The sequence below is a fragment of the Bombus flavifrons genome, chromosome 1 (genome assembly GCF_040668555.2).
Source record: "Bombus flavifrons isolate JBK064 chromosome 1, iyBomFlav1_principal, whole genome shotgun sequence".
In the NCBI taxonomy this organism is placed as follows: domain Eukaryota; kingdom Metazoa; phylum Arthropoda; class Insecta; order Hymenoptera; family Apidae; genus Bombus; species Bombus flavifrons.
This window is the reverse complement of record NC_138442.1, coordinates 16,567,196-16,579,730: the sequence shown is the minus strand read 5'-3', so window position 1 is coordinate 16,579,730 and position 12,535 is coordinate 16,567,196. Positions and strand designations below refer to the sequence as shown.

At 32.0% G+C, this 12,535-nt stretch overlaps 1 protein-coding gene across 2 annotated transcripts in view; it reads left to right on the top strand.

Annotated features, from left to right (window-relative positions):
- Positions 1 to 7,952: 7,952 nt before the first annotated feature.
- LOC138179323 (uncharacterized) overlaps positions 7,953 to 12,535 on the top strand; it is a 153,476-nt gene continuing 148,893 nt past the window's right edge. For both annotated transcript variants that reach the window (XM_069111997.1, XM_069111989.1), the window contains exon 1: positions 7,953 to 8,301. In XM_069111997.1, coding sequence (XP_068968098.1) covers positions 8,238 to 8,301 — 64 coding nt within the window. In that variant the 5' untranslated portion in view covers positions 7,953 to 8,237. The remainder of the gene's footprint in view (positions 8,302 to 12,535) is intronic.

Below are 12,535 nucleotides of genomic sequence, written 5' to 3'. Positions count from 1 at the left end.
TCAGCTCCTTTCTCTGGAAATTGTGACTTTATACATTTCTTGCTACTAAAGCTTTCTCTTTTTTCGCGAACGGGGCAAAACTCGTGTCGGGTCGTAAAACTTTACGAGTTTCGTTTTCTTCTTGATTCAGCTCGCACTTAGTAGCGACCGCTTTCTGATGCGAAAACCTCACCATTCTCAGCGCACTCCGTTTATCCTTATTTGTTTTATTTAATTCTTCATTAGCCTGAACGATAAACGTGTATGCCACAGCATATTCCCCAATATTCTGTTTGAATTTTGCAAATTCTCCAAGTTGTCGGACCGATACGTTGCACAATTATATATATACGTCTTTCGTTGAGTCTTTTCAGGGTCTAACCCAATATTCAGAAACGGAGGAGCAAAATATTCCGTATTTCTACTTTTTTACTAAGATAGTGAAGCGGGCTTGTGAAGTATTTGTAACAGTAAGATAAGTTCTTAAGGTTCGAATGAAAAAAAGACTTGAAAAAATTGCTTGAAACCATATAAATTATATAAATTATGTTATAAGAGAATAGGAAAGAAGGAGCTTTTTTTTATAGATGTTAGATTATGAAATTGTATTGATTTTGGGGATAACTGTTGGTTTATACATAATTTATCATTTCGTTGTTTCCAAAGGATGGCACGAATGAAAAATACAAGGAAGAATACTAACGATAAATTATATTTCCTATTTTTTTTATAAGAAAGTAATTTTAAGATGTACATTATGTTGTCAATGAATCCCATTTCACTGAAATTATCTTCGTACTTGATTTTGCAGTTAAACATATCTTTTTATATCCTCTACAAAATTGAAGATACTAAAACATTAATTGCTTTAATAATTATACGCCTGGCTTTCATAAGAGTTCGCCAATGTATCAGAAATTTTTAAAAGACTTATATTTTCGAATGTAACAGGTTATCTTCATTTTCAATTATCTCATATCAAAATCCTTCTGTTTAATCATATAGTGACATTAAAATAAAAAAGTCGACGAAGCAACCTATTTGTTATGAGTTTTTCCTGTGATCTTCAAATAGAAAATTTTGGCCACTGGATCTATTTTTTCTATTATTAAACTTAAGCTTATTATTATTAAAGGTATGATTAAATATAAAATATATATTGGAAAATCTAATTTTGTAAATAACGATGATAAAATAAAATTTGAAAACCATGGTTTTATAGATATTTAAATAAAGCTATTCTTTTTATGTCGGTGAAATACCCTTTTCATTTAACGTATAACGTAGTTGAAGAAATCCTGGTCCCGTGGTCGAGAAACAGAAATTAATCTGTCGCCTAAGTTACGATTTACCCGGATTATTTCCCGAAATTATTCTGTTCCCCTGTGAACAGAACTCGCGGTTAAACTCCGCCTTGGTCACCGGCTCGATGTAATCAAATTGGAAATTTGCATAATGCAAATTCGACGAACTAGAAAAACAGTGAACGTTGAAGTTTCATGAGAACGCGAACGTACGAGCGAAGTGGGTTCATCGTGTATCCACGAGCATTTCTATGCTCAATTAAGAGAGCACACGGAACACTGCTCAGAGGTAGAGAGCGACCAAAGAGGGAAAATCATTTTTATCCAGCCTTTGAAGTAACAAATTTGATATTTCTATTATTTTCAAAATATACCGCAAAAAATGGATACTTTGCCTATAAATGAGACGGAAGAAGCGTAAACAAATCATAGACTTTTAGGACGCAATAAAATTAATTTGATAACCATTTGCTGTTATCCAAAATTAATATTTCTAGTAGTTTAAATATCAATTTATTTTATATCACGCAGATTTTGATTCGAATATAACAAATATAATGAATACTCAGTATGAATTCGGTGATATTAGGTTATTATTATCTAAATTTATTATTTAATTATAGTTGAAAACATCTATTGCATCGAAAATAAAAGAAATAACTTCCTGTTCACAAATACTGCGTTTCTTTTCGCTATGATAACAGCGAATCATATATAGTAAGCTCACAGAAATATTTAAGCATTCTTTAAAGCAGAATAACTTTTTTAAAATTGGAGTAAACGACGTGAGAAGATGAATTAGAAGAACGACGAATTAATTTGCTAGATGACACGTAAAAATATTTTGAAATTGCAATTGGTATAGCCAACCAAAATCCTCGTAATATACGTCTAATGGAACGTTTGTGAACAATAAAATTTTCTAACACTTTTAATAAAGTGCTTGCATTAATTATCGTTCACTACAAAGGATAGAAAACTCGGTTCACTACTTCGCTAGTATTCTTTGCTTCATTGCAAAAGCATATAATTCACACGTCTTCGTAAATTGTCTAGGTTATTTCCAGTTGTGACGAGTACTTATAATTAGTAATCACGCAAAACCATGACAAGGCACTTTCAATAATTTACAATCTGGTTTCATTATGTCGATTGATCGCCACATATAAAATGACTAAGTGTTATTCGGGCTGATTGATTTATTAGATTATAATAGGTATAGTATTTTCCAGTTTTTATGTGGCCTGTATCTATATTTATTTTACATTTCTGAATAATACTCGAGACATAGTTTTAGCTTTAGGAAAGCGTAATACGACGAAAATTTTCTTTTTCTTCTATGCTCAAAATTTCACGAAAGAACACCATATCACAATAAAAATTTATATCGTTAGAATTAAAATTAAAACTTTTATTATTAATGCATCAGTTAAGTTTTTATTGTTAGAATGACCGCTGAAACGTAATTTTTGAAACGATATATATAACATGTGTAGATGTGAAATTTCTAAGGAATTGAAAAGTGGATCTCACACATTCAGCCGATGAAGAGTGAGACGAATATTATCTTACAACCTGATAATTGACATGCCATTGCATTTGAGATTAAACTTGAGATTAAAAAGACTTTCTTCTTTCTATAATTAATAAAATAACGTTATTTACTGTACTTCTTTTATTCTTTTCGGTATTTAAATGTCCTCGACCGTGTACGACTTGAATTGTAGATTGAGTGTTAACATTCCTCCCTTTTTTGTATCGTTAGCCGCAACCGGTCGTAATCTGTTTAATGAAAACGTATTATTTTGAAAGGATCGACGAGAAAAACAAGAAATGAAGAAATATCGTTATCCTATCGATAAAGATAAAAGATTTAATGGAAAATATTTTAGAAAATTTCTTCTACAATATTTTCTTACGTTAAAAGGTACAGTATTGTTATACCTTGTAAAAGTAAAGTATCCTTGTTACACGAAGGATAATAAAGGTTTTTATGATAATGAGAATTGTATTTTTATAAAACGAAAAAATATAAAAGCATTTCTGAAATAAGTATTTTTGCAGCGTGTTTTCTCTCGTCGTTATTTATGTTATTTCGAACAAATGCACAGGATTATTTTCACTGCTGAAAATCGTAAATTTTCCGGTACTTTGCCGTAATGGCACAAAAAGTACAAACGGAGTAGACCTGAACATGTGTATGTTTCGTGATCTCGTCATTAGCTAGCTCTTGTAACATCTACATAACGTAACATAATAACACCAAAAGTATCATTTTATATAGCTTAATTCATTAATTCGTAAATCCTTTTCTGAAATTCATCTGTTAAAACATAATTTGTTAAAAAGGGAGATTAATTAATAAAAGAAGCATCGTTTAAATAAATGTTTTCATTTTTAGTTGTTCAAATAAATCTGATTACTTTTCATATGTATGTTAAAGATTGACTTGTAACATTTACAAACAAAAATTAGATTATTCCTTTGAAAATAATAATTTACATTCAGTAATCATTTACATTTCATACTACGTTTTAAAACATTTATCAGAGGGTAACTTTATCCATTCACCATTGTTAATTTTATAAACCTCACACGCATATCAAACGACGGTACGTTTACTTTTTCTAAAACATACACATCTTAATCTCCAATCTAGTTTCATTGGAACGACGGCATTTCACTATCACTTTTATATAAGTATCATTTCTGCGATCTAAATAGGAATGAAATTTGGTTGGCTAAGCAATTATTCCAAATTGATATATTGAATAAGCAATAGAAAATTTTCAAATGTATCCTGAGTATGAATTTCTCTGATGTGGAAGAATATAATCATTATTTGATTACATCTATCAATTTCAAACATGCCTTTATTATAGATTATAATAGATAACTGTCTGAAGTCTAACTTCTTTATTCAAACCAAGCATATCAATTATACATCATAATATTATATAGGACACAGCATGTTGCTGAATGTTTTATTCAAACAAATAGGGAATGATTCTTTGAAATATATCAAAAGCATAAAATACAATTATTTTGCCTGATATATATGCATCAAATTCTTCTTGAAAATTTACTTCACATGTTTGCATTTATACAAGGTATATCGTGCAACTGGGACTAAAATAACTTTAAAATGATTATAAATAGAAAAATGCATTATGAAACAAAATTAAGTGGTTCGTTTAAAACATGCAATTACGTTTTATACTTCTGCTTGCATTTTTGACGTATTCATGCTTTAAAAATCATTTATTTAAAAATTAAGTATTACAATCTGAAATTTGGATTATTTTGACATATTATTAAACGTCATGTCATATTTATGATATATTATTATATACACTTCCATCTTCTTCGTACTATTTATCATATGAGTCAAGTCTGATCATTATCAATGTTATATTATGTACATACATATATGTCATATGGTAATCTCAAAACGAAATTTGTTTATAACACATATGAATATTTATATAAAATTGTCACTTTCCAAAAAAAGAGCGCTATAGACATAAAAATTATATCAGCTAGCAATTATTTCTTTTTCAGAATTTTTTCAATTTTATAGGAAAAATATTTCTCTATCACTGAAAATATTCGTTCATTCAACTTTCTTGTCATACGAAAGAATTACATAATCAGAGTTTTTAATGGAAAATGAAATGGATTTTCTTTCGACACTGTGTATGAACTGTTGTACGGAAACCAGTACAACATACTCTCGTTTTCATCGCAAACATAATCCACTTATAGGTAAAATCCTGTTATCGCGTAATTGTTAGGAATCTCTGTCCTATCGGATCTAGTAACGTATTTGCCACAGTGCATTGATTCACTTACTGATTTTGCTACACGTACTTCCCAAATGTAAATAATGGAAATCTTTTAATGTAGAATGTAGATCATAATTTAGATAATCGGTAGTCGAACAGTCGATAATGCGATTAATGCGATTGATACCCAGAGTTAATGTTATCATAGTAGTGACGCGATACAGATATGTCTGTAATAAATCCAACAAATCTTCGACACAGGACTATTACGCAGGCCTGAGGATCACGTATTCTACGTTTATTGTTATACAAATTTAATTATATTTTGTAAAGCTATAAAAACGTGTTATGACGAAGAATAAGGCTATAATTTAATAAATTATGAAACTCTTACGATACTTGGTAAGATGATGCATTTAAAACTATGGTCTTCGAACCGCCATACGAAGTTCACAGGATCAAGTCTTGATAAATCTATTTGTTACGATCGTTCGCGGAGAGACGCGGTCGCGAGAAAAACGCGTCAGCGAGAGGCGTAAATTCTCGCTACGATTCTGCTAATCGACGCCGCGAAATAGTCGTTCCCCTGTTTCGATTAAGATAACAGAGGTAATTCAATGAATTTAACACTGTATTAATAGGATAACATAAAATAGTATATTTGACAATATTTGACAATAATATGATGAACACGCCACAAATTGTTTAACAATGAATACAGTAAATATGTTACAGAAAGTTGACCCGACTTTACGATATCTCTCAATGAATTCGTTAAACTATGCGACTTTAATTTTACTCGTCAGACATCTCGATGTATAACGTTTGACTCATCGGAAGGGACTGATTGCCCTTCGATCATTTCTTTGTCTTCTTTGGGAGACGACCCCCACTACGTTCGGGTCACGCCACCGTTCGCGCCTATGATCACGTATGCCACCTTTTTATGTGGAAAAAGTAACGGGCCAAAATCGACGTTTCTAGATCTCACTGCTTGGCGACAACTATGCGCTCGTCGATACATTGTGTATGTTTCGTCGGACAGATAAAACGATCTGTCTGCGACACTGTAGAACCGCGAGTGACGGTTAGAAATACAGTCTGTGGTAAGCCTCGTGGCGTAACACTGTTATTGTTGACTTTCTGTTTATTTATGTCGTCTAGTAGTTGTAAAGTGCTTTAATATATAAAAGTTAAGATGGTGATAAACTTAGGTTCCAAGATAATCATTTTAATCACTGGTTTATAAACAAATAATTCAACAGGTTTAGAATAAACCGTGGAATAACTTTATAAATTCACGAAGACCTGAGTTCTGTTGATAAAGTTTAAATACTATTCAGTGTTTATTATAATCTTTAATATCGGTCATGTTTTATAATTCGTTATCTTAAAATAACATGAAAGTTAGTTTACTTTTCGAGAATATTTTGTGTGGTGGTAAATATTTAATTATATGAAATTTAATTGATTTCACGAACAAACCAATTTGCATTTTAATATTTAATTTCATCGATACAATTAATCAAAATATAAATGGATCTTCATCGGTGATGATTTACAATTAGTAGGTAGTACTTATATCGAAGACTGATCAATTGATATCGTTAAATCGTGGATGACTCGCAATAGTTTAGCCTCAGTTACTTTTAAGATATTTCAAGATATTTTTAAGTAATTTTAGAGTATATATTTCGTCCTAATTTGTATTTTTATGTTGTGGCACAAATCATCAATATTTATGATCAAAGATAGAGAATAAAGATTAAAATTAAATATTATTAACGCAAAGCGTTGTGTGACTTATAACCCAATATCAGGCGATTGAAAACACTAAAGAATTTCCTTTTAAAGTAATTGACAACAAAGACAGAGTATTGTCATTAAAAACGAGTTTGACGTAATACATTAATGAGGCGCGAAGATGTTCTTCCTATTTTTAAATGATGCAAGAAACGAAACAATATTTCATTTTGTAAAAGTAAAATTATTCTACTCAAAGTTATTTATTTGCATACGTGTATGTATAATTCAATTAAATTCAATAAAAGCTTAATCGATACACAATTCAATTAAAAACAATCAGTTTTCAGTTACAGTTTTCAGCCCCTATTTACTCATTTCCCGTAGTAATTATAACCATGCGGTATGTAAAAAGATTTTTTTTATGCATGTAAAAGCGAAGTATTAAAAAAACAATTATGGATAATTCTTTAATAGATGATTTTTTGATGGAATATCATAATAGCAAAAATATAAAGCATAAGTATCGTGAAATAATTGGTTCAATTAGTACAGAAAAATAAATTATAAATGCTATACACTACATTATATAATATGACAACAACTTTCAGGAAACAACGTGGTTAACTACATAAAACTTAATGTGATAATTAAACAATCATTAATTCGGACTTTATCGCGATCGATACCCATGGTCGTAACGTTTCATCTGATGCGTATTGTATCATCACGATTATCAGGGACACCCGTTGCATACGTGAACACCCAGACGTGTTGGTATTCCACCTAAATCCGCTAATTACCCATCACTATTGTCCATCGACAATGAAAGCATGTTCTTAATTAAATTCCATTCTCGGCAGAACACAAGGTCCTGCTTTGTCGTTGTTCTGAAAAGGCTTTCGATTAATGAGCTTGCACAGCCTGCTACGAAAGGTGTAAGCTGCAATGAGTAACGACACCGGCATTAACATACATAGTTCGGCAAAACATCGCAGAGCTATAGCGAAAGAGAAAGAAGTAGTTTCAATACCCCACCAAACAAGCCGGTGGCGTGAGCGGTGCGCGCACGCGCACTCAACGAGCGCCTTTAAAGCTTGCTGCCGCCAAAATGCATTCCCAGAGTCAGTTGTGCACTACCGGTTGCGAAGTACGGGTCGTATTGTGATTACGTGTTCATTGACTGGTATTCGTGCGTTAAGAATAACACTACGGTATCGGAGAAACTGAAACAACGTGCGTGTGACACGTTCTTTGCATTCTATTTAACCTTTCGAGGAAACGCTCGTTCTACGCTATCGTGTGTTAGCGTTTCGAAAACACTTTTGCTCTCGTGTGCGAGTCAATTGCATTCGCGTTTGTCGCTACGAGCTCGTCTGAGTGAAACAGAACCTGTGAAACAAACTGTCGTCGAAGAAGTCTAGAAATGAGAAAACTTATGGAGAAACAGCTGTCTTGGCTTGCCTTACTCGTCACTGCGTTCTACTCTCGTGAGTAACTTTTACGTATCTTTCGTGTGTTTTCTTAGCAGAAACTTTGAAATACTCTTTACGTATGGTATCGCGGACAACAAGATTATCTTATTTTCGGTTAACGAAATCTCGATCGAACAGTTAAACTCTATACGTGCTGTTGAGTGCACTAACGGTGGTATTTTGAGGGAAAGGTGTGTGTATATTTATGTTTGAAGAATTTGATTTTTCGCAACAGTCGACCTAGCGTGGTATATTGAAAGTAATGGCGGTATAATTTTCGTATCCAAGGAAACATTTTACTGATCGAAATTCGATGATCGAATACCTAGATTCGAAACGTTAGACGGGGACATTGGAGGCGGCGTTAGTGTTCTATCTTTAGATATTTTCGCTCTATTTCTGACGTGTTTTGCGAGTGTAATTATAATAGCCGCCTGTGAGATCTCGTACGAGCTATTGCGTGTGAATTCGTAAATTTGTTTACACACGCTGCCTCTGGTGACTAAACCATTAACTGACCTACACAGCGTTCACTGTGTCCTTGATTTCATTCAATCAGACACATCTGCCTGCGTAACTTATCAATCGCGTAAATAGTCCAATTTACGACTTCATCGTCGAGGACGATTTCATTATCTCTTTATAACGATATCAATGTATTTCATTCACAAGTTTCTACGTTATTTAAAGGATTGAACTTCTTTATTAAAAATAATCATAAGATCGATTATAAATCGAAATGATAATATCGATGGGTGATATTAACAGAGAAAAAAGTTGATGTATGTTCTTTTTTTTCTGTGATGCCTAATTGGTCAATTAAACGAAATATAGCTGCAGCGAATTGAAAATCAACAGCATATGTTGTGACGCGGAGTCGCGATGCGTTCGTATTTTATTAACGTCAATGGTTTTATTTTTACGAGTAAATCTAATGTGAAATAAAAAACTGTATTTAATTTCATTCGAAAACGGTATTTACGATCGCATAAAGAGTGAAACACGCATGGCGTGAAATTCTAGAATGATCGTTTGAGAACAGGATCGTGCAATTAGATTTTCTCGTGGTGCGATACTAAAATAACACGATGCTCTTACCACGTGGGTGAGTCTCTCCGTTACATCGTACGAGATGACGTCGCAGTCGCTGATTGGACGACCGGATGGGCGTGCGCCTGGCCTTACCTTAGCAGCGTATAGCGATGGGACTGACTCAGTCCTTGGAAGTTTCGAACAAGCCGGTTGTCAAACGTTTTCCACAGTAATTACATAAATCAAGGAAGATCGTAGTGTTTTTCACACATTGCTTTGAAACTTGTTCTGAAAACCAGATGATAATTAAGGTGTATGTTTGATGAATCATTCATAGGATGATAATGTTTGATTCATACAAGATTTGATTCTGAAAATTATGGCTTTAAATCATTGATATAGCAAATTATCTTCCTTCAGAATGACACAGATTCACTTCCTGTTTAGCAATATGTACATAGAATAAGACACTTGCACTTGAGAATTAGAATTTTTGCGATTTGAATTCAAACGAATTTAGTCAGTCGAAATTAAAATTCGGTAATGAAATTTACACTAAAAATAGGAAGAAACGAATATTTTATGTCTTTTAATTTATCATTTTGTATCATAAAGAACAACTTATCCCACGATTATTACTTACGTAAGTTTATATGGATCTATTAAAAGTCACTGCTATTGTAGACAACTTAAAACCATCAGTATGTATTATGCTGCACAGCAGTTCTTAGGCTATTTTTAGCATTAACTATAAAGTAAGATCATGAGCAGATGCTCAGGGTTAAATTATACTTCCTGTATATGTATTTTCTACTTTACACAATTTTCTCATTTTGTTAAAATCTAAAAATATACGCACAGAACAAAGACAGAAATAACTTAGAAAAGGTTATTCAAATTATTAAGATGTATTATTTTGTTTATAATTTTAGTTGTTACAGGACTCTTATGTTATGTATTGTAATAAAAACTTCAATTATGCAGACTAAGATTAGATATTCTTTTTGTACGTTTTATATCTAGTATGTAAATTCATCGCGTTTTTCGATCCTTGCTTCATTCACTATTGACATTTGTGTGTATTATGTTTTCTACAATATTTGTTATTTTAAGTCACATTCATATTTTAAGTATACTTCTCAACGCTTTCTAACTTATTGAAAATTATTTCAATAGAGTGTTTAAATTAGAACATCGTGCAAGTCGACACATAATTTTTCATTCATAATTTTGTTATAATTATTGTAAATAATTTTTGTAAATTTCTGAATACAAAATGGATCCTTTCACATGAATACAAAATTTTAATAAATTAAACATTCCTTGATTTCCTTGATAATCAATTATCACATTTCGTATAAGAGCAGAAAAGGACTACACATTTGTGAATGAAGTTATTTTATCTGATCTTGATTAAAAATTTAATGTGTTCTGTGTTTTGCGTTCGTTAAACCTGAAATTCGGTATTCAATATACGCTTGGCGCCACATTTCTTTTTTATTCCAATCTGTTTACATAATATTACGTGATAGTTACGCAGAATGAAAAAAATTAATTAATGTATGAAGAGAACGACGCTGCGCAACAATGATCCGAATGGAAGGTGTCGATTCTCCACCTTAATACAAGAGGTCAACGATGACAATTGTTCTGATCGATTCCATCGCTATTGCATATACACAATGACAAAACTGCGTGTCAAGGTTTTCTCGAATCCATGCAGAAATGGTCGCATATCAAAAACATTCTCAGCCTCTTTTTCTTCACAGGCCGTTCTCTCACACGAGGAGAGCCGGTTTCTCGCCATGCATTCCATCGAGTTTAAGTTCTCCTTTCGTAACCAGCCGCGTAGGTATACGTGCGCGCCCAAGATAGACGGATGTCCGGTCATCAGTATCTCTCTTCTTCCGCGAGAACTCGCTATTCGCGGAATGCGAAATGGCATCACGTTATTTTCACTCCCGCCACCGTTGAAATGCATTTCCATGCTGCTGCTTTTATATCGTTAACCCTCTGTAATCGAATTTTTCTTTGTTTGCAAGGAAAAGAAATTACAATTCCTCGTTCTGATGGGAGTAGGAAGTAATAACTCTTAGAAACAAGTCGAGTAGCAGTACAATGATATTATGACGAAGGAAAGTAGCGTAATAATAAACGTATGGAATAGTACTGTTAAAGGTATTATAAATCTTCGCTACTAATCGAATTTCCTCGTTATCTATGGTAAATAGTAAGCAGTCATTTTTCAGATATTATTATGAATGAATTTTTAAAAATTTCCTAATTTTTTATTTATAATACACGCTAACTTCTGTCACTATCGCTCAATAGTAATTAATGTTTGTTTAATTTCTAAAGTATTTGTCCGATAAAGATTTTGAAATTCATACAAAGACATTCGATATTGATTGAAGGAGTAAATTTAAAATTTCCGACTATGTACATACATGAATCATATATTTAATTGTAGTATAAGTCCTTTAATAAATAATTGTAATAAATAATAGTCGTGGTGTGCGTAGTAGATATGTCAACGGTCATTTAAAATAATTATTGGAAAGTAATTTCTGTTTCGAAATCGATATAATAGTAGATATTAAAATCGGCTAAAGTGATTCTATTATCAGATAACTGAAAATCTAAGATTCAATTTCATGAGTTAATTAATTAGTCTTGTTAAGCGGGAAGAGGATAAAGATTTTCGACTAACTGATAACAATAGTTTAAATTAACGAGCTCTTGAAAATCGAATTACTTTTTTACGTCTTTTATGGGAAGCAATTCTTGTAATTTCTTACTTGCATAATCTGTGCATTGAAAGTATTATCAAATGCTGAACACCCTATATAGAAGAAAGTGATAGCGATCGAAGTAGCTCGATTTCTATTTCGTTGATACGGTTGTACCTTTACCAATGAAAATTTTCAGATAAAATCCATTTTCAAATAAAAGCTACCCTTTAATTTATTTTAGAAACGTAGAATTTCGAGCACGCAGTTTACGTTTATTCTTAATTGCATTTTTAAAAATAATTCTTAACTGTATTTAGACGCTTAAAATTGTTTTATAATCATTTTGTTCTTACATTAAATTATCTTATATTATCAGCTGTTTCTAAAGATTAATTCTATTTTAACTGTTAGACATTCTTTCCAACAAGATTGTATTTAAATTATTGACGATCGAATGCCATAAGAATAACAATATCGAAGATTGC